Below are 23,424 nucleotides of genomic sequence, written 5' to 3'. Positions count from 1 at the left end.
TTCTTATTCCTGGAATTAGTGACCTATGGCCTAGTTCCTGGGACTGATGACTTGAGGAGGGGGAGGCTAGGCCTGGTCCTATCACCTGCAATGATGATAAAGAACTAAATCTCTGAAACTGTAAGCCAGCCCCAATTAAATGTTTTTCTTAGCTCTCAGGAGGTAGAGGCAAGTGAATTTCTGAGTTCAAGGCCAGCCTGGTCTACAGAGTAGAGTCTAGGATAGCCAGGGCTCTGTTACACAGAGAAACCCTGTCTTGAAAAAACAAAGCAAACATTTTCCTTTATAAGAGTGACTGTGATCACAGTGTCTCTTCACAGCAATAGAAACCCTAACTAAGACACAGGCTTACCCAAGGCTTTCTCAGAGGCCTCATGAAAGGACAAAGAGAACAATAATTCTGTGTCCTTGCCAGGAACAGACTTTCCAAGATCCAGTTTGGGCTGCAGCCAGGGTATTGAAGGAGTTAAGGTTTTGGATTCTGGGAACCTGACTTTCCCTCCAGGAGAAGACTGAAGTTATCAGTCCTCAGGCCAAGAGAGGCCTGTGTTTCTTTTGTGTAACATTGTTTGATTAGCTTCCTGATGACTTCCTCCATTGTATGATGGCTTTCTGATGACTCTGTCCCATTTCACCCTGAAAATAATATGCAAGGTGCTGTATTTCTCAATAAACTTGCTTCCATGAACCACACACCAGTTTTTGCAAGATCTCCTGAGCCCAATCATTCTTGTCTTCTTTACCATTTCTTATTCCCTGGTCTTTCCTCTCAAGAACATGTCACTGAAAAAGAACTTACCAGTCCAAGTCTCAAAGAGGCTGGGAAAGGTACTAGAAAATGAAAAGATATCCCATGATCCTAGACTGGTAGAATTAATGTTATGAAAATAACCACTCTACCAATAGCTACTGGCAGATTCATTGCAATCTCAATTGTTTTCACAGAAATAGAAAAAAGCATCTTAAAATTAATTCACTTAGAACTACAAGGAACATCAGATAATCAAAGCAACCCTTGAGAAAAAATGCTAGCAGAATTGCCATTCCATAATTCAAGATATATTACAGAAGCTAGGAAAGATGGCACACATCTATAATGCTAGCACTTGCATGCAGGAGACAGGTAGAGCTGTTTAAGTTTGAGGATGGTTTGGTCTACATAGTGTATCCAGGGAAGCCAGGCTACACAGAGGGACACAGTCTGAAAAAGACAAAAAGAAAAAATATATTACAGATCCATATTTAAAAAACAAAACCAGTATGGTACTGGCACAAAAGCAAACACATGGACCAATGGAACAGAATGGAACATCCACAGCAGGGCGCGGTGGCACACTGCTGTAAACCCAGCAATCAGGAGGCAGAAGCAGGTGGACCTCTCTGAACTGGAGGCCTGACTAGTCTGCAAAGACAGTCCAGCACAGCCAAGGCTACACCAAGAAACCCTGTCTAGAAAAACAAAAAAATCAACAGAGTAGAAAGATCCAAATATGAGCACACCTAAGTTCAGCTATTTAATATTTGACAAAGATTCTAAAAAACATACTTTGGAGAAAAGAAAATCTTATGGATCTGGAGTCATCTAAAGATTCAGTACTCTGACCATGAATATATTTTACATAGAAGAGGCTTTTATTCCAATGCTGGTACCAGGACAACACCTAGGACTAGGAATCCCAAGTGTAACACCCAACCACACAGGTCAGTGTCAGGGATGACATGGTTGCAGAAGCAGCTGATTGACACAGTCCCGGTTGCTGGAGCACCACTGCCCTGAAGAAAACATCTCTGGATTACCAGTCCAAAAAATGGCATTGCTTTTTCCTATATCTGTGTCTGCTTTGTTTCTTACTGTGACTCCATCTTTCTCCTCTAATTCAACTCTAGTCAATGTAACTGGTAAGATTTCTAGGGGAACTGGGGAAGAAAGATATGGCTCAAAAACAACCGCTATGGAGGAAGCATTCCTCCTGGCTGTAAAGGCAGTGCACCCGGAATTATCTGAACAATAAAGTGAATTTATAGAAGCCTTTTGTGCTAACTGTTCTCTGAAAAACTTTAGTCAGTTCATGGATATAAAACAATATCAGGAATTTCCACACTCAGCCCCCAGATTGCTGCAGTTGAAAGGAATTAGACCCTAGAGAAGCTACTGGATTCATACTACCTTCCCTTTTCTAGAGAGACTTGGTCGTACGGACATGACCCCTTGGGATAGGATAGGGGGATTACAGGAGCTTTGCATAGTTGATGAGGGAGGGGCTAGAGAGCCTCTGAATGATCACTCCTATTACAAAAGATGTTTAGAAAGAGCTCAGAAAGAACTTGCTCTGAGAATTAAGAATAGTCTAGTTTGTTTAGTACCTCTTTGTTCTTATGCCACTTATTGTCACCAGATTTTTGCCCAGATGACCTGTGATGTAGAGGTTTGTCTGAGAAAAGCACTGAGTTAATGATTAAGTATGTTTGCTTGCAATGTAATCACTGCACCGTGTGTGTAGAGTACAGCTTGCTATATTCTGTTCTGTGAGCTTTTGGGTACAATCACTGTACTGTGTATGCTATATTCTGTTTATTCTTTATTTATATTTTTATTTATATTTGTGGGTCTTTGGGAAAAAGCCAATATTTTGTGGAAAGACAAAAAGGTTCTTGATCAGGTAGAAAAAAATGTATAAGGAAATGATTTAACAATAAAAGACTGGGATTGACTCTCTGCTCTAAGAAGAAAAGAGAAAAAAAAGGAGGAGAGAGAGAGCAGAAAAAAAGAGCTTGAGCAGACACCAGAGAGACTGCCTCCCGAGAACAGTCTGAAATGAGTCATCCTTCAGCTTGTACCTGCCCCCATGTGTGAAGTGATTTTTTTTTTTCTCCAGCTAATCCATTCCTCCCAATCTTAAGAACTACAACTGGCTGAGGCTGGTCCCCAGCAGGTCAAGGGGTTCTAAAGGCAAGGAACATAAAGTTAAATTTTGCTTGCCTAAAAACACACATCCTACAATTAGAAGGTTACATTCTGTTTAGCCGAAAACACACATTCAGCAATCCCAAGGTTACATTCTGTTTTTGCAAACAGATGTCTTGCAGGTGCCCTGATTATCTCCAGTAAAATAAGCTCTTGTTTACAGAAGCAGAAACAGCAGTGACCAATTATCTTGCCTAAACAATAGTTTTGTTAAAGCTGTGCAAGATCAAGCACTCACTAAACCAACCTTTAACATCTGGAAGTCCAATTTTGCTCTTTAGTACTTTTGAACACAATAATTTTTAAACTTTTAAACATGAAGTTAACTGTCAACATAACATTAGCCATCACAAAACCACCTCCTAGCAATGATTCTGTGAAAACTATATATTTACATGTAGAAGAATGAAATTAGATCTGTATCTATCATGTTGCACAAGTGGATCAAAACCTGTTGTGCTAAAACTTGACAATAGTTCTAATAATTCTACTTCAGCCTTGGTCTGTAATCTCAATTCGAGCTATGATCCTTGTCCTGTGACATCTTGTTTTTCTAGTCTGGAAACTCCCCAACTCCAGGCCCTCCGATCTTGGAAATAGACATCTATGATGTTAGACTTAGGCAATGAACTTAAAGGTTGGAGAGCTGGTCTTTGTCTAGATAGCCTAAATGTTGCAAGTGTACCTGTTTGTGTGTTTCCCCATATAAAAAAAAAAATGGCCCTGGGAACTGCTGGGGGTCAAAATCTTGTCTCCCAAGTTCAGCTGCAGCCCCAGTGGAAAAGAACATTAAATAAATTATCTTTTGGAATTGATTCTCAAGTCTGAGTGGTCTGTGGGCTATTGGCAGACCCCACCAAAACCTTAATGTTAAACCTTAAACACTGAAACTGCCAGAGGAAAAGATAGTATTCTTCATGATACAAATGTAGACAAAGACTTTTCTAAAGAATATTCCATTTGCCCAGGCATTAAAACCAACAATTTGACAAGTTGGGTCTCACAAACCAAAAAAAAATTCCACAGCGCAAAATAAACAATCAAGTGACCAGGCAACTCAGAGACTTAGAAGAGAAGCTTTGTTTGCTAAGTCTGCTTTATTATACAACCTAGGACCATCTGCCCAGGGGTGACAGCACCCACAGTGGGCTGGGCTCTCCCACATCAGACACAACCAAGAGTGTGCCCCCACGGTCTTGCCCATAGGCCAAACTTCAATTTTCCCAACTGAAGTTTCCTCTTCCTAGATAACTCTAGCTTGTATAACTGACAAAATAAAAACCAGAACAATAATTGACCAGAGTCAGATGTGGCCTATGCCTTTAATCCCAGCGCTCAAGAGCCATAGGCAATTAGATATATAGATTTTCAGGCCAGCCTAATCTACATACAGAGTTCCAGGCCAACCAGGGCTACTTAAAGACACTGTCTCAATAAACAAACAAACAAACCACAAGGCTAAAAAATATATCAAAATGTTCATCATCCCTAGCAATTATGGAAATGAAAATCAAAACAACTTTTGATTCTACCCCAGTCAGAATGGCTAAGACCAACAAAACAACTAAAAAAGGCTGGAAAGGATGTGGGAAAAGGGGAACTCTCAATGACTATTAGTGAGATCAGAAACTCTGGAAATCAGTATAGTGAATTCTCAAAAAATAAAAAATAAAAAAAAAATCAATCTATTATATAATCCAACTATATCACTCTTTGACATGAAGAGTTTAAGTTAGCCTGAGTATAGTTAGCCTGAGTAAAGAGCCATCTTGACTGGGAGCTGAATTCAGATACCAGGAAATATCACAGAATGTACACCTGGCAGAAAACAAAGTTAATTCTCCTAGCAACAGCCTCCAGGAAATAATACAGAATAAAAGCTTCACAGAAAATAGAGACAATCTCCCTGGCAATAATCAATGGGAATCGGTCAAGAATCGGGTGGGAAAATTCTCCCCAATGTTTCAGATATAGTTTAGAAAAATAGCCGAGATTGTGTGCCTCAGAAAAAATCACCCTGCCCTGCTAAACTTCACCCAATTCTGTAACGCCAAGGCTTTGCCCCCTGCTTGCTGCCATGGAAACCCCCTGCTCACAGATTTTCCCTTTAAAAATTCAGTTCACTCAGAGCTTGGGGTCCCACTTCTCTACTGCTGCATCAGTGAGACTTGGGTCCCGAGTTCGATCACTCTCGTAATAAAGCTCTCTTGCAATTGCATCGAATCGTCTCCTGGTGGTCTCTGAGGGTCCCGTGAACCTGGCATTACAGCATATGCCCAAAAAACTCAATATCCTACTCCACAGACACTTGTTCAACTATGTTTATTGTCATTCTATTCATAACAGCTAGGAAATTGAAACAACTTGTTCTATGACAAAACTTTCTTGGGGAGACATAAGACACACACATCTACACACCCCAGATAGTGATCCCATGGCACACCAAAGAGCAGATAACACCAAAGTCCAACATGGTAAATAAATGGGTTTTATTGGGGTTACTTACAGGATTATGGGTGGAGGCTGGCTACTTAGAGGGGCAGAAAAGACTTGGACAATTACATCACCAAGGTCCACCCCAGCGTGGGTAACAGCTGACAAATGCTGGCATATCTGGAGCATACTGAATAGCCTGTAGGTAGCTGACATGTTAGAGAGTGTCCTTTCCAGGTGCCTCAGGTCAAAACCTCTTCCAGGCAGCTTGACCAGTTTTTCTTTCTTCCAGGCTGTTCTCAGAGGCTTCTGTGCAGCCTGGCTTTCTTTGTCTGAAATTATCAGTTTTTATTACTGGGTGATAGGAGCTAGAGAATCTGATTAGTTTCAGGGACTTCCTGAATCTATTTTGTTTACCTCCCTGCTTAAAGAGCTTTCCCTACAGGATGGAATATTTCAATCTTGGAGGAAAATTTTTCATAGCAATCTAAATAGCCGTCAGATGATGAAAGGACCATGAAAATGTGGCACATATATACTAAGCTGTAAAGAAAATTTTTCTAGTTACATGTAACAAGAAAATATATTGAGTTAAGGTAACTGTAGGAAACAGGCCAAGTGAAAACCCAGCCCCCAGATTGACTTGGAACTCCTAAGACTTGAAAATCCCACCCCTGTGTCTCAGTTTTAATGGCCCAAACCAACCATGCTACACTTAACCCCTAGCTCACTGGACATCCTCCAAGAACCCTATAAAAGCCCTTTTCACCCAGCCTGCTGCTGTCTCTCTTCCTATTCAAAGGCAGCCATTGCTGTTTCTCCCCAATAAATCTATTGTGTGAGGTTCATTGCACGGTGTGATTTTGTGGTATTCCTTGGCTCTGGATTGCCAAGATACCTTTGTGCCAGAAAAAAAACTTATAGTACTCAGACTCAGAAAGACAAATGATGAATGTTCTCTCTCATCTGTGGTTTCCAACTCTACATCTTAAGATGTGAGTACAGAATGTGAAGTAGCTGCTAAAACCAGAAAGATTGGGATACAAAGCATATGAAGAGGGAAAAGAAACAAATGTGGGAGGGCTGCAATTACTCTTGAGGTGGGGGAAGCCAGTACAGAAAGAGCGATGAGGAAGAGGGACAAATAATACTATAGATGTTTGAAAAAGACATAAGGAACCATATTCATTTATGTTTGCCTAACATTACATATGGTACGTATGTGTATATATGTATGTGTAGACATATGTGGTGTGTTACAGTTTGACACCATCAGGGAAAGACCTTCAAAACTAAACAAAATTAAAATACTTTTTAGAGTTGTTTTTAGCACTGCTGTGGCAACAGCCTCCTTTCGAATCTAAAAGCCGCTGCAAAAGGGAAATACAAGGCTCTAGTTTTTAAAGACACAAACCATAATTGCCTCAACTCTAGGGATTTTTCTGTCAGGTTTTTGTTTTTTGTTTATTTGTTTTATTTTATCTCAATAAACAGCAGCTAAATGAGATTACAGAAGCAAAACGAGTATCTGGTTAGTACTTTTTGGATAACAATTATACAATAAGGGGAAGGAACCCTGAGCTCAGTCTCCTTAGATTGCTGTCAAAACTCAGCTGCTGATGGGGCTGACCTTAGATCCAGCTAGATACCCTGTGGCTAATAATCCTCATGCTAAGGTCCTGCTGACTTTTAGGTTTTTCTTTCTTTCTTTTTTTTTCTAAAGTAACTTTATTTAAACTCAGTTTGTAATGAAGTTAAGTTTTAACAATAATACACATACACATCTTAATTGAAATTATGACACTTGGGCTGACAGCGCTCCCCCAAAGCCACAGACTAACTGAATCAGTACCAGGCATGCTAAATCTCCCTAGAAGCTGTTGGTCAGAGGAGTCTAACAGTACAGGGTATTGTGGTTGGTGTTTGTTGCCTCCTAGGGGTTGAAATTGAAAAGTGCCTATCTTAGGGTTTTATTGCTGTGAATATATGTCATGACCATGCTTTTGTTGGGAGGCAAACAGAACACTTTGGGACTTTGGACTAAAGTGATCGGACACTTTAAGCAGACCTTGCTAGGCTGTACTAGTAGGAACAGTGAAGACAGTGGTGATGAGCGTGATTTGACTGTATGTTGGGGTGGGCTATGTATGAGGTTTCAGATGCTCAAACTGTATCCAGTGTCTCTCTTCCTTCTTGTTGTCTACGGATCCAGATGTAGAACTCTCAGGCCCTTTCCAGCCGCATGACAGCCTGCACTCCACCATTCTTCCCACCATGATGATAATGGACTGTAAAAGTTTAGTTGTTGCTTCAAAGGCTTACTGCCTCTGTCTGCTAACATAGGCCTACTGCTGGAAGCTTCTAGCCTCCATACAATCTAACCTAGACCTAGAATGTTGTCAGCCTCTGAGATGTGCTGCTTAAAAAGCTCACCCTTTCTTGTTCTTATTGAGCTCTGGGTTCACTGGTGCAACTCAGCTGTTCTGGCTCAGACTCCTCTCACAGCTGACTTAGTCTGGCTTTTCTCTCAGCCTCTGAATTGCTCTGCTTGACTTCAAACTAACTCCAACAATCTTTTCCAATCTTCTGGATCCTTCTTATTCTCTGGCTTGTTCTGTCTTCACCTATGTGTAGCTTGCTCTTGCATTCAACTTCTCTCTGTAAAACTCTCCTGGTAAATCTGCCTCTTCTAACTTTCTGCATTGCCCCTTAAGTAGCTTCCCTTTCTCTTTTCCTGAGAGTTTGGTGTATACTATTCTGTGAAGTCTTTGATTATTCACCTTTTCTGTCACTCCATTAGACATCATTTTTAAACATAGGTGCTTCCTTCTAACAAACTAACTTTGCCTTCATTGTTTGGGATTAAAGGCATGTACCACCACACCTGAGCCTAAGCTTTTCTTTACCTAAAACTTGCTCTATTACAAGCTAGCCTGGAGCTCAAAGATCTGCTTGCCTCTGTCTCCTGGATTAAAGGTGTATTTGTATTCCAGCCGGATCACGCAGACCTAGAAAGTCTTTGAATATGATCTCTTGCCAGAACAGCCATGTTCTGAATTAAAATTCTTCTACAACTTCTCCCTTTCTGTTTAAGCTAAAATTTGCACAGTTTAATTTTACAAGAGAAGCAATTATCAGTCCCACAAACTTAACAGTTCTTATGAAGATCCACTCAGCCATTAATGTGATGATCCTCCATAACTGCAGTCCTGGTCGCCTGTTCTTGAGCAACAGTCCATTTCAGCATCAAGGTTTTCCAATCTTCCAGTCTGATAAACTATCTGTCCCTCTTCCACTGATTTGTTAAGCTGCCTCTATGTAGGGGAATATGATTTCTGTGTTGTCTGTATTGCTATCTTTTTGTGTCTCTTCCTTGAATTGTGCCTGTTATCAATTATTAATATTTATTATCAATTTAACTTTTAGTTAAGCAGCGATTATTCCTAAACCAGCTGTACACCCAAATCACCACACAGAGACTAGGATTTATTTAGCTAACCTAGAGCACAATGCTAGGCAATAACTACTCCATCCTAAACCTCCAAGCCTGCAGAGTTTACTCCCATTCACATCTTCCCATTATACTTGCTTTTAGTCATATCTTAGGTCCAATACATCTCACCTCATGATTCCAAGTCCTCTCTTGCCAATCTCTGCTCTCAGACACCTCCCAATCACTTCCTTCTTCTCCCCTCTAGACCAGGATGTTCCACCCTATTCTCTCCATTGCACAGCACTGGCTGATTGTTTCATTTAATTTACAGAGAACAAATGGTGGCATGTTTACTCAAACTTGAGACAGGTGATGCTTAGAATAAACATCACAATGCAATGTCTGGATTGAAACTAGATAGTGGGGTAGAGAAATCAGCATTTGAATGAAACTGTATACACTCCACAAGAACATTATGCCAACATTTCTTCCTTTAAGTCCCATAAAAGGCTCCTTTTCTTTTAATACAATAATAATTATAAAACAGTTATGAAAACTATTAGGTAAGATTTATATGCACAATGTCCAGTCCGTGGGCATTTGGCAACTTAGGAGAAAGTATTTGATTATCTATCCTATTTTGACAAGTTTAGAGTTCTATACCTAAATTAACTTTTATCCTTATTGGTATTACCTATTTGAAAATATTTTCTTAAATTCTAAACAACTTAAGCATAATTGTGGATATATATCTATTTGGTCTTCAACCCTACCAGAGACTTGAGAAGGAATAAAATTAGTTACTGAAGTAAATAGGAAGGGCATGTTAGCAGCTTCCAAAAAAATAAAAAATTGAGACAGTTTGCTGCCTGAACAGTCACCCATAACTCTCTATAACATTGGAGCATCATCTTCAGCTTTCTGGCTCAGAATATTTGACAGACATATATGTGAAGCAGGAACTATTTAGGACTGTCTTGGCAGAGTTCAGCAGTCGAATTGTCCTGCATTTACACTTGCCCAATTTTGGCAGAATTCTGTCTATCATGAAACGAGGGCATTTTCTTTTTGGCCGGATGGCTCGTTTGCCACATTTGAAGCAATCTCCATATGGAGGCTCTTCGATGCTCATCGTCTTCTTTCAGGTAGCCTGGAGATGACCTGTCTCATTGTCAAAGAATCTTTAAAATAATAAAGACATTTTCAAATGCCATATTCTGTAGGTCTCTGAGGTTTTAGAAGATTTAGCTATATTTATATAATTGACCTGTCTAAAGAATCATATATATCTGTTAAACCTATGATGTATACTCCCATGATAAATTAGACTAGTGTCTGATATGACTATGAATTGATTAACTAGCAATTTAATTGCATTACCTAATACCCTAAACAGTTTGTAATAGCAGTTTAAAAGTATTAGAAGTAATCTTGAATTTGTATCAATATACTACAATTTACCAATGTATTAAAAATAGACTTATTTGTGCATCAATATACAAAATACTATATGAGAGTTAAAAATAACCTTATTTGAAAATAACAAATAAAACCTTAAGTTGAGTAGATTCAATAATCTACCTTTTTGTCTTATTATTCCTATAAGATATCCCTGTATTCCCCTTTCTTTCTTTTAAACCCCCTCTCTCCTTATCTAAGAAAGATAGAGAAAAGGAAAAGAGAGAAATCCCTGAGTCTAAACCTTGTTTTCCCTTTGAATAAGACCATTAATAATTTATAACCATCTCCCAATGACAATAAACATATATAGCCACAGAAAACCTACCCAACCCCCCTTAAAGGAAATTGTATGTTGTTCTCATGATTTTTTTTTCTAACTGACTTTTTGGGCACCCAGAAATCCTGTTAGGGGGCCCAAAGGAAATTGGGGAAAATGGTTAATTAAGCAAGCATTAACATTTGTGGTCCAGTCTTTGAATGTTGAGAAATTTCAGCTTAATAGAAGTTCTATTTGGAAGAGTCTAAAATGCTCGACCAATTGAGATTAGTAGCTTTCTTCAATACACATACAACATCCAGTCTGACCAAATTGGCATATAGCTGAAGACTTTCTCTCCAGCATCTCAATGGGCTGCCATTTTGCAATATCGTCAAGCCTCTGTGGACTTTACTCACCTGAAACCACCTCTTTTGGTGTTATTGTAAGTACCGGACTGTATTGCTCTGAAGGCTCTCTATTTTGATTCAAAGATTCCCTCAACCTCTGTTCTATTGTCTTTAATTTAGCATCTATTTTCTCAGTCTCTTCTTTCTCCAAGTTTGTCTTATCCTGATCTTTCCAAAAAGAGGATATACAAAACTGAAATCAGTGAAAATATTATTTGTATGCTAAGAAAAACAAACTCAAATGGTACCCAGAAGCACTGTGTCATTGTGTCTTCCTCCATTTTCAACATAGAAAATTATCTTTTTTAACCTCATAAGCCTTTCCCTAAGGACTTTACTTTCTTAGATGCAGTTTCCCTTTCAGACCTTACTAGTTCAGATGCTTGAGGCTTTTCTGTCTGTTTCTGGCTCCTGCTTCTAGGGAGAGGTATTTTTTCCTGCCTCCCACACCTGACCCCTTCCTTACTCTGGGAAGTTAATGGGTCCACAAATGCTTGCTCCTCAGACCCGCAAGAACTCCTTCTCAAAAGGGGTTTTGCTTTCTGCCTTGGCTAGCAAAGTCTGGCTTTGAGAGCTTCTTTGTTAAACAGCCACTGTTTTTCTTTTCTTTCTTTTTTTTTTAAGATTTATTTATTTATTTATTTATTTATTTATTTATTTATTTATTATGTATACAATGTTCTGTACTGCATATACACTTTCACAACAGAAGAGGGCACCAGATTTCATTACAAATGGTTGTGAGCCACCATGTGGTTGCTTGGAGTTGAACTCGGGACCTCTGGAAGAACAGCCAGTGCTCTTAACCTCTGAGCCATCTCTCCAGCCCCACTGTTTTTCTTTACCTAAAGAAACTGCCTCTCTGTGGCCTGTATGTATGAATTTTTGTTTTTCTGCAGCCCACTGGAAGGCCTTGCTGCTCTGCAGGGGGTCTGTCTAACCAGAAATCTGTGAGCTCCTAGTTTTGGAACTGCTTTTGTTTTGTTTTTAAGGAACAGAACTAAAAAACTATTATATAATTTTACTTTCTATGTAAATTATTGCTAGATTACTGTAAATTCTGCCACAGTTTGGTACTCCATTTGTTGTGCATTATTAATATTTATTTTCGATTTCTCTTTCAGTTTAGCAGCAATTATTCCTAAACCAGCTGTACACCCAAATCACCACAGAGACTAGGATTTATTTAGTTAACCTAGAGCACAATGCTGGGCAATAGTTACTCCATCCTAAACCTCCAAGCCCACATAGTTTCCTCCTATTCAGATTTTCCCACATTATACTTGCCTTTAGTCATATCTTAGGTCCAGTTCATATCTCCTCATGGTTCCAAGTCCTCTCCTGCTGATCTCTCTTCTCATACTACTCCCACTCGATTCCTTCTCCTCCCCTCCAGACCAGGATATCCCATCCTATTATCTCCATTGCACAACATTGGCTGGCTGTTTTATTGAATTTATAGAGAACAAATGGTGGCATGTTTATGCAAACATGAGACAGGTGATGCTTAGAATAAACATCACAATGCAATGTCTGAATTGAAACCAGATAGTGGGGTAGAGAAATCAGCATTTGAATGAACAAGGGTAAACTGTATACATTCCATAAAACCATTATACCAACATGTACCTTTAACTTGGAAGAGCTACCCCCTCTCTTTCCAGACAGAGTTTCTCTGTGTAGCCTTGGGTGTCTTAGACTGACTGTGTAGACCAGGCTGGCCTTGAACTCACAGAGATCACTCTGCCTCTGTCTCCTTGAGCATTGAGATTGAAGGCGTGCACCACCATGCCCAGTTTACAATCCAGTGTCTTTTAGCTAATCTTATTCCCCTTTTCTGTTTAAGAAGGTACAATTAGATCTTTATGAATCTACAAAAAAAAAAAGAAAGAAAGAAAGAAAGAAAGAAAGAAAGAAAGAAAGAAAGAAAGAAAAGAAAAAGAAAACTGGACATTTAGGCACTCTCATTCCATGCCCAGCTTCATTCCAGTGAGCTGGGCTCCACTCCAGTGAGCCAGGCTTCTTACCTGTTATCAATGGGCTGTCTACTTTGATCCTCAATTTCATTAGCTACTTTAGGTTCACAATTAAAAATTTTCTGTTCTCTTAATTCCTCTGTCTCTTCTCTCACAAGTCTTTTATTATCATAACTAATTTTTCTTGTACAGCTTTTTTTTTCAACCTTTTTTTGAGAGGAAAATTATAATGATTGGAATTGACAGTAGAGAGGGGTGGTCATAATTGCAATGAGTATTACAATGACTTTTTCAAATAATGTTTCTATCTCCTCAACTCTTAGCTTTGTTTTCAAGAGATATGAAATGGAGTTTCTCATTTTTAATGCAGGAAAAGTCTGTCCACATTATTAAAATTGTCTGTTGGGGGTTGCTTACTGTGATTCACTGTCTCAAAGGCTCCTGTGTCATTCCTTGGTCTGGGCTCCAGATTCCTACTACTCCAAGGTTACCCAAGTCTCTCTGGTCATCCAGCTGAACTAGATAAACTGAATCTTCCTCTGGACATGATCCCAGGCAAATTTCTTCTCTGCAGCTTTCTGTCAGATGTTTCCTGTCCTCTGACATGTTTCTATCAGATGTCCTCTGCTTATGCAACACTTGTGGACTTTCTACTTTTTCAGTCATGTTGGGTTTTCTTACCAACCACGTTGAGTACCATAAGTTAAAGTAACTTTCAGTCTCCAGAAGTAATTGTCGTCTTGGAGGCATATTGCATCTATACGAGACTTACTGCTTAGTCAGGTCCCTGTTTGGGCACCAGGACAATAACAGAGACAGGTCACAGGGAGAAAACTAGATGAAGACTGACTGAGCCAAATAACGAGAATGAGCCAGAAGGTTAGAGCAGATTGCTGGAGTTAGTCTGAGTCTAAATAGAGCAATTTAGAGGCCAAGAGAAAAGCCAGACTGAATAAGTTAGCTGGGAGAGGACCTTGAGCCAGAACAACTGAGTTGTACCAGTGAGCCCAGAGCTCAATGAGAACAAGAAAGGGTGAGCCTATTAAACAGTAAGTCTCAGAGGCTGAAAACATTCTAGGGCTGGGTTAGATTGTACAAATGCTAGAAGTGTCCGTGACTAGGCCTAGTTTAGCAGATAGAAGCAGTAAGCATCTGAGACCAATTGAAACAGGTGAATAAAAGTTCCTTTTACAATGGACGAAAACACTGAACTGTAAACCAGACCCCAGTTAAATGTTTTCCTTTTGTAATCCCAGCACTGTGGAGGCAGAGGCATTAAGATCTCTGTGAGTTTAAGCCAGCCTGGTCTAAAAAGTGAGTCTAGAACAGCGAAGACTACATAGAGAAACCCTGTCTCAAAAAGAAAATAAATAAATAAATAAATAAATAAATAAATAAATAAATAGATAGATAGATAGATAGATAGATAGATAGATAGATAGATAGATAAAAGGTTTCCTTTGTAAAAGTTGTAAGAGAGAAAGAACAGAACTATGCAACCCTGTTTTTCAGACATCATTTTGAATGTCCTTGTCCTTTATGCGACCCAAGTTCCCCCACCTCAGTTCCAGGAACTTGGCAAGTGAAAAAAACACAGGAGGAACTTGGCATGAATAATTAGGCTCTGTACCTGGGACCAACCAATGAAATAAAAGTACACCCACTTGCCCAGGTCAAAATGTTTTCTTTAGATATCCTGTTTTCTGCAATGTCCTGCTTTCCCCCTTGCGGTTTGGCCAGCTGGTCCGAACCAATCAGCTTAAAGGTCACCTCGCTTGCTAAATCCTCACCCAATCCTATAACGCCAATTCCCTGCTTTTGTTTTTTCCCTTTAAAAAACTCTGCTCTTTTGAGGCTCAGGGCTGCTCTTTCTGAACCACTACATCATGGAGGATTGACAGTCTAAGCTCAAGCTTAAATAAAACCCTCAGGTGTTTGCATCAGATTCATGTTCCTGGTGGTCTTTTCAGGATCTTGTGATCAAGGTATAGCAGTTGCCATGGTAGTGGTGTCTTTTTACAGCAATAGAAACCCTAACTAGGACAGTCCCTGCTGCTGAAGACACAGGATTCATATGACTGGGGCTGGATCTGACCTGAAAACTTCCTCATTAAGGATACCTTTCACGCTACTGGAAGGTACTTGTAAGCTGCCAAGAGAAGAAGAAATTTCTACTCCTACCTAGCTGTGATGCCTATGAAGCACAACAATGACCAGTATGGCAACTATCTCTAAATGTGCAATAGAGGAATTCATGTCTTTGCAATGACCAACAGCTCAGTTCAGTATAGATCATCCTTTCCATTCATAAGCAAGAGTGCAGAAAAATCACTGAGCTAGACTACTCGGTAGCTAGAAAAGTCTATTTGGGTAATCAAACTTTTGGGCTGTCTTCAGGGAGCAGAGGACAGCAGATGGTGGGAAAAGCCTTGTAAGTTTTAAGGGGACTAATAGCAGCAGGAGAACAGGTACAGGCCTTTGTCCAAAATGGCTGACCACTCGGGTGAATAAGGGAAAGTGAGGTAGCCATTCCACTGGACCTGAGATGGTCAGGTGCGTGCAAGTCATGCTGGCTCGCTAGTCTTGTTTTCAGCAGACACCTCCTGTTTTACTGGTTATGCCTCCTGTTTTGCTCAGTTAAGCCTCCTGTTTTGCCTAGTTAAGCCTCCTGTTTTGCTTGGTTAAGTTTCCTGTTTTGCTTGGATATGTTTACTTGGAAACCTATATAAGTAGTTTACTCTGTAATAAAGATGGCACCTTGATCAGAGCACTGTCTTGGTGTCACTTCTTCGTGTTCTCTGTCTCTTTTAATTCCCAGACCCTTGTGCAAGCGGTTACTATTAGTGGTCTCGGGCGACTACAGGTGGCTCCGAAGCCCCAGGATTGAACCTGACAACGAGGGATCTGCTGAGGAACGCTGTGACTTAGGACGTCCATTGGGCCAAAAAGAAAGCACATCGGTGATCGCCCATCAGCGAGAGTGCAAGGTAAGGGCCAGACAGTGCAATGTGGGACAGAGCAATAGCCAGGGAGCATTTATTGAAATGCTCAAACAATTACTCAAAACAGGAGGAGTTGGGTTTGAAAGTTGAACTCTTTAGGACTTTTTTAATCAAGTAGATGTTAATTGTCCCTGGTTTCCTAAAAGTGGGATTTTGAATATAGCGGTTTGGGACTGAGTGGGAAAAAAAACTACAGACTCCAGATAATGGATCAGCAGCAGTCCCCACCCAGATAAACCTCAGGGTGTGACCAGAGTCACATGGCCCCTAAGAACTAGAGGTCAGATGTCTCCCAGGTAGCTAGGCCTGTCTGTTAGCAGTCTTGGCACTTAAAAACAGACCAATCATTTTAAAGGTCAGCTTCCCTAGAGACCATTCTACTTGTGTTTTGTTCCTCTTACCCAATCCTGTAATGCCAACACTTGTACTACCCCATTGGCATTTTTGTTCCTTTAAAAACCTTAATCTCCTGGAGCCAGGGTCGCTTGCCCTGAAAGGGTTAGACTAACTTTGTAACCTGTATGTCTTTTAAAGCCTATTGTTTTGAGTTTTAGGTTCAGGTTAAGCTAAAGCCTCTTAGTACCTTTCCAGAGAATGGAAAAATGTGACCCTATCTGTGAGGACAGATAGAAAAAAAAAGGCAAGCAAGCAATGATCTTCACTCAGCAAAAAGAAGGACCAGACCCTTGTATTCGAGATAGTGTTTCTTAGCAACGAACCTAGACTTCTTCTGAGTAGCTTTTGACCTCCAGCCAAGAGCCTGCAGCCCAAAGCTTCAAGGATGAGCTAACCACCTCCACCTTTAATTGCAGCTGCATCCACACTTGGCAGGACTGGCCAAGCTTGAGAACCTAAGACTAACCAATTATCTTACTTTATAGCTTCCTCATCCAATCCTAAATTGCCAAAACTGCAACTTCAAATTTCCCGCAATTTTTCTTTTAAAAACCTAAAGGCCTTTGTCTCCTGGTGCCACTCTTTGCTGACCTGCAGGGGTGACCCCATTGCGCAATGGTTAATAAACTTCTTGCTTTTGCAACGAGTCTTGGTCTGGGAGAGTTTCTGGGAAGGGTGCGATCTTGAACGCCTGAGCTGTGAAACCCCAGGTCTTACAGCCCGTATGTCTTTGTAAAGGCCAGCCACCTGGCTCGAGCTTGTAATAAAAAGACCCTCGTGTTTTGCAACAAAGTTGACTTCTGTAGGTCTTTTGGGGGCTCGTGAACTGGGTGTAACAATACCAATAAGGATAAAAGTTAATTTAGGTATAAAACTCTAAACTTGTCAAGATAGAATAATCAGATACTTTCTCCTAAGTTGCTAAATACACATAGACTGGACATTGCACACGTAGATTTTACCTAACAGTTTTCATAATTATTGTTATATTAAAAGAAAAGAAGCCTTATGAGTCTTTGATCATAAACGAAAAAGGGGGAACTGAGGTAACTATTCCATTGGACCTGAGATGGTCACGTGTGTGCAAGTCATGCTGGCTTGCTATTCTTGTTTTCAGCAGGCACCTCCTGTTTTGCTTGATTAAGCTTCCTGTTTTGCTTGGTTAAGTTTCCTGTTTTGCTTGGATATGTTTACTTGGAAACCTATATAAGTGGTTTACTCTGTAATAAAGATGGCATCTTGATCAGAGCACTGTCTTGGTGTCACTTCATCGTGTTCTGTTTTTTTTTAATTCCCAGACCCTTGTGCAGGCGGTTACTCTTGGTGGTTGCGGGCAACTACAGGAAATAGTGGCTTACCTGATCTGCCCTACTTAGGAATGCTTAGGAATGCAGAATGTAGCCTTCTGTTTACTCAATAACAATCTTTCTGTTAGGAGGTCAGAGTCCTCTTTAGGACACTGACACCAGCACTGCCATTCAGGTACCACAATTTGGACCTTACAGGTAGCACAATTTGGACCTAACAGGTAGCACAATTTGGACCTAACACTATTCTGTATACTCAGATACCCTGAGAGTATACTTGAGTAGAAGTGATATAAAACTGATCATTATAAGGGTTCCAGAAGCCGAGATGGGTCAGGTTGCTAAGTGCATTGTTTGGAGACAGTATGTGTCTGTTAAGACATGCAGTTAAGGAGATAGGCTTCAACACAAGTACGAGGTGTGAAAGGCCCCCAGACCTTAGCAGAACTGACTCCATGATGGAAGTACCATTCAGACTATAAAACTCAGCACATAGACTGTACCACCTACCATAGTGAAAATAAAGACCAAATTCATAAAAGTCCAAAGTTCTAGAAAAGTCTCTAAATGTACTAACCTTGCTTTTCGGCTTCTGTAGTTCTGCTTCTAGCTAACTGTTCTGAAGTAGGCCAACCTAGAATACAGTTTTTATGCTTACAAGCTTACCCTGAGATAGGCTGAGGTTCCAAATAACCAGTATAGTCACCATCTTGCTAACAAATACTTTATATTGGCCTATAACTCAATGTCCGAGCAGTCTTCTCTGGTGGATAATCCATTACTTGGTGTGCAGAACCATTGAGAACAGAAGGCCATTAAGTTTTAGATTGGGAATGAACTGGGACAAGGTGAAAAAGAAAGGAGCTCAACTCCAACTCACCAGAACCAGACTGTCCTCTAGCAGAGACAGTGAAGCAACAAGCTATCAAGGAATGGAGGTTGGGCACTGAGGCACAGCGGAGTGAGGCTTCAAAAGCAGAAATGCCTAGCAGGGTGGGGGCCAGGGGGAAACTCATCAGCATTGCTTCCACCCTGCAGTCTCAGATAAGGAGCATTTGTGTTGAAAAGTTGTCTTTGATCCCCCAGGACATGGTTTCAGATAGGGGTCATCTGCACAGTCAGGGACCCTTGAGTGTGGAAAGGTTCCTGTCAGGTAGCTATATTTTTACCCTTTGATAGGGCCAGTTTATCTTTTGACAACACTGATGTGAATATACAGTGTGAATCAGCTGAAACAGGGCTGACACTGGACACAGGAGCTATAACTTAGCATAGAATGCCCCCAATTCAAGTGATGTAATCTGTTGTAGAACTATTCTTGGCAGAAGGCCACTTTTTTGGGTTTTGTATCAATATGGACTTGAGGACAGAAGTCGTTGATGGTTTCTTTACCAGTCTTCCATCTTGGAGAGCTAGGCTTGGTTACAGCATGGGCCATGCACCTGTCTTCGAAGTGTGATTTTGCTTTTTGAAACAAGGTCTCATATATCCCAGTCTGGCCTGGAACTTGCTTTGTGGCCAAGGATGACCTTGAACTTTTTTCCTTTACCTCTCAAGTATTGGGATTATGGACCAGAGCCACCAGGCACGTGACATGTTATTTTCTAACCCTTTTCATGTCTGTAACCCCTTTATCTGCTGATGGTCCAGACTAGTAAAAACTTTGAGTCTTGGGGGTAGAGAGTGGCGTTCGTATTTTACTGGAGAGATGGGCACTTCCGTTCTGCACATGAGCATGTGCAGTTTCTCGATCCCGAGTTCCTGAGGCATTAACAGTTTTAACCGTCACCTTAGGCAGGCAAGCAAGCACAAGTCAGGCTGTTGTGCATTCATCTGATTGGTCCCAAAACTCACCCTAGGTCCCAGCCTAGAGTTCTCTTTGGCTTGACGCTGATAGGGCAGACTTTCCTTTGCATAGTCTGCGCCTGCGTACTTAGAACAGCCAGTGCCTCTCCCTGGCCACGAGGGCTGACCAGATTTCCGGTGGCCGCCATTATTTTAACTGCCAAGCCCCGCGTGTTTGGGCATCTGTGCCAGGGTGTGGTACGGGGCTCCCGCTGTGCTGTATTCGCAGGTGGGTGGGGTGGAGTTAGGGTGTGGTGTCCTGGTCTGGGTCCTGGGCTTGGGCCTTGCCTACACCTTAGCTGTGGGACTCAAGGCCCGCTCCTCACTGCACCTGGGAAACTTTTTGTCCCTTTTTTTCCCTCTAGGATACCTGGAAGAGTTGGGCATTCTACTCGGGTCTGCACCCTGCCGTCTCAGGTTATTTTGATCCACTGTTGTTGTCACTCAGTGGGCGGAGGTAAGAGGAAATACTATTTGGCAATTAATTGTTTTTTGGGGGAGGGGGTTGTTTTTTTTAAGACAGTGATTCTCTGTGTAGCTTTGGCTGTCCTGGACTTGCTTTGTAGACCAGGCTGGCCTCGAACTCAAAGAGAGCTGCCAGCCTCTGCCTCCCGGGAGTGCCGGGATTAAAGGCGCCACTCTGGCCAGCTTTGTGTTTTTTTTTGTTTTTTTTTTTAAAGGCCCAGCAACTTCCTTTTACTTCATTGCAGTTCATTCTCTCAGATAAGTAGTTTGATTAGCATGATTATGCCGTTATCTCCTGAGTTCAGGTCGTGGTCCCCTCCCTCTTCCTCCCTCCTAATCCCTTGTTTCCCTTTTAGACTTTGCCGCAGTTTTTGGTCTTGATCCCCTTCTACTTTCACTGTAGAGAAAGCTCTTTTCTCCCCCATTCTGCAATGCTGGCTTTACAGGTGCTCCCCCAGGTGCTGGGCTTGAGGCTAGGGCTTGCTGTGTGTCGTGCAAGTGCCACCTGAGCAGCCTCCTCAGCCCGACAGCCCCATTTGGATTGGTTTTAGGGAACAGAACAGTGGTAGCCTCTTGTTTATTAGAAAGTCTCTTCTTTGATAGGTGTAAAGCTTGCAGGCTTGAACCTGATTTAGATATCTAGTTAAAACCTTCAACACAATTCAGGATATCAACGTTCCACAAGGTTCAGGATACCATGTCTTCCCACAGGGCCAGAGATGTGACTCTGGTCCTGTTCCTGTGACTAGTCTTTAAAGAGTGCTGCAATTCCAGTCCCTGGCTGTCCATGAAGTTTATTATGTCTGTCCCAGGGGCCCTGACTCCAGGGTCCTGCAAAGCATATTAGTACCTACCTATTGCCAACACGAGCTTTGAAAGATGTGCTACAGGCAGATAGACACTTGAGTGATTACCATGCCTTTGGGCATCAGGCAAGAAAGAAAATGAAGGCAGAGGTGACAAATTCTCATAGTTTTTGATACGTAGTGGAATCAATCCCACGCCAGATACAGATGCAGTCATTTCAGTTTGGTAAATAAAATATTAAGGAACATATTTGGAGAGCTGCCAGAGGCTTGCAGAGCTGGGCTTCAGGATAAACTGATCCACTCCACAGAGGCATAGGACTTTTACGGTGAGACGGAGGACCAGGCTAGGTTGGTCTGTAGTGGGGCTGTAAGTTCCCTGTCGGATCCACGTGCTTGGTGGTCTGATGACACCACAGCAGCAGTGGTTTTGTTTTTTTTTTTTTTTGTTTGTTTTTTGTTTTTTTTTTAAGTGGGGTCCAGTTGAAGGTGTGAAGGCTTTCATTGGTCTGGTATGTTCTGCATGTTTGAAGCCTGGTTTTTGTTCTTTTCTTTTGAGAGGGTTTTATTATGCCCTTGTGCCCATACACTAGTGTTTCCTATTGGTTTGAGCCTCATAGTAGGTGGTATCTCTGTATAAAGGAGATGCCTCTGAGGTTGCACTCAAATGGCACTTAAGGCAAGGAACAGGCTGAAAGTCACTTTTATTAAAAAAAAAAAAAATGGAATAACTAGCCACACATGGTGCCACAAACCTGTAATCCCAGAACTCAGGGAGGTAGAGGCAGGTGGATCAGTGTGAGTTCTGAGCCAGCCTTGTCCACAGAGTGAGTCCAGAACAGACAAGGCTACACAGAGAAACCCTGTCTCAAAAAACAATTTAGAACAGAGTATAAGGTGATCTCCACAGAAGGGAGGAGGTTCCATAGGTAAAAGGCTAGATTAAGAGAGTTTGAGGTCATAACTGCTTTATTAGGCCCTCTTGCAAGCAACTCTTAAACAATAACAGTGATACAATGACTAAATTTATTTTGGTTTCAAAACATACCTGTCAGCCAGGCATGGTGACATGTGCCTTTAATTCCACCTCTCGGGCAAAAGGCAAAGGGATAAGCAGATTTCTCAGAGTTTGTGTCAGCCTGGTGCACACAGCAAGTTCCAGGCCAGCCAGAGCCACGGGTAGGGGCCACCCCACCACTGCTGCTTTACAAGTGTCCTCCTGCACTGTCTCCCATCCATACAGATCCCCTGATATCTAAGATACTCTTCTATGTGAAAGCTAAAGTTTAGTTCCGAACCTCTTTCTTTGGATAGGAGAGAAAGAAAAATCCCTGTATAGTCCAGCCATGCCCTGAACTACTTATTGATCCGTTCACCTATACCTTCAGAGAACTATGATTACATATAGGCATCAATATACCAAGCTGATGATTCCATTAATTTAATCCTATTAGTTTTTTCTCCCACCCAAGTCTTATCTGGAGGACTGATCTTCATGACTCTGCTTTCCAAGTGCTGGGATCACAGACATGAGACACCAAGTCAGTATAGAAAATATTTAGACAGTGCCTTAGGTACTGTTCTGTTACTGTGAAGAGACACCATGACCAAGGCAGTGTTATAAAAGAAAGCATTTAATTGGGGATTTGCTTACAGTTTTAGAGGCTTAGTTCATTATCATCATGGCAGAAGCATGCCTGTGCCTCGCCGTGTGCTGAGATCATAGACGTGAAAACCTTTTTCTGATTATCAAAATCTTTGTCAGAATGAACCAACTGATTGAGAAACTTCTTTCCCCTCCCCACTCCCTCTGTGTTTGTTTTGTTGTTTTCACAGGGTCTCCTGTAGTGCAGGATGGCCTTGAGAATGTATGTTCATTTACTGGCTGGGTTCTTAGTGCAGTTTTTTGGTGTTTCTAATCCCAGTTTCTAGATCAAGTGTTGTAGTTGCTTCACTTCCTTTTTCTTTTGATTGTCTCTTTTATCTTTAATGACTGAAGTTCTTGCCCTTTTCTCTCATGCAGTGTGTGCCTGTCTAGCTCTGTTCTTCACTATGGCTTCTCACAAGACCTTCAGGATCAAGAGATTCCTGGCTAAGAAACAAAAACAAAATCGTCCCATTCCTCAGTGGATTCAGATGAAAACTGGCAATAAAATCATGTACAACTCCAAGCGGAGACATTGGCGACGAACCAAACTGGGTCTATAAGGAACCATATTTATGCTTGCTGTGTCAAGTTTAAAACATTACTACTGTCTGAAAAGCTGAGTGTTTTGGGAGAATAGGAGTTTTCTTAGTTTCTGTGCTCTTGTAGGTTCATTCATATTTCAGTAATAAACATGTGAAACCTTTTGTTTGGAAGAAAATTGTTTGCTTGTGTGTTAAGATTTATTTTGCTTTGTGGCTCTGGATATCAAATCAGGAACTTCTGCATAATGGACAGTGAGCTACATCCCTGGCTCTTATGTGGGGAGTTGGGGGTTGAGACATGTCCAGACTGTTCTCCTTCCTCAGCCCTCTGAGTGCTTGGAGAACTCCAGCAAACCTGAGGGACAGAAGTTGTAAAAAGAAACCAATTTGTCAAGACTCTCAACAATTACTTTATTTGACTGTTGAAATTAGATGATTTCTTTTTTAATCAATAATTGCTGTCTGTCCTTGCTGTTAGG

The 23,424-nt window shown here is 41.2% G+C and overlaps 1 protein-coding gene across 2 annotated transcripts; it reads left to right on the top strand.

Moving 5' to 3' along the window:
* Positions 1–14,836: 14,836 nt before the first annotated feature.
* On the top strand, positions 14,837–23,107 carry LOC129669497 (60S ribosomal protein L39-like). 2 transcript variants are annotated; one of them, XM_055597780.1, is made up of 4 exons: positions 14,837–14,919; positions 15,753–15,921; positions 19,850–19,941; positions 22,779–23,107. In XM_055597780.1, the coding sequence occupies exon 4, from the start codon at positions 22,808–22,810 to the stop codon at positions 22,961–22,963; it is 156 nt and encodes a 51-aa protein (XP_055453755.1). In that variant the 5' UTR covers positions 14,837–14,919; positions 15,753–15,921; positions 19,850–19,941; positions 22,779–22,807; the 3' UTR covers positions 22,964–23,107. The 2 variants fall into 2 exon arrangements, with proteins under 2 accessions (XP_055453755.1, XP_055453756.1); XM_055597781.1 differs by lacking the exon at positions 14,837–14,919 and adding an exon at positions 14,999–15,072.
* Positions 23,108–23,424: the final 317 nt, after the last annotated feature.

This window comes from Psammomys obesus, unplaced genomic scaffold (assembly GCF_907164565.1).
Source record: "Psammomys obesus unplaced genomic scaffold, mPsaObe1.curated_primary_1811, whole genome shotgun sequence".
Taxonomy (NCBI): domain Eukaryota; kingdom Metazoa; phylum Chordata; class Mammalia; order Rodentia; family Muridae; genus Psammomys; species Psammomys obesus.
The sequence above is the reverse complement of the archived record's forward strand: the minus strand, read 5'-3'. Positions and strand labels throughout refer to the sequence as shown.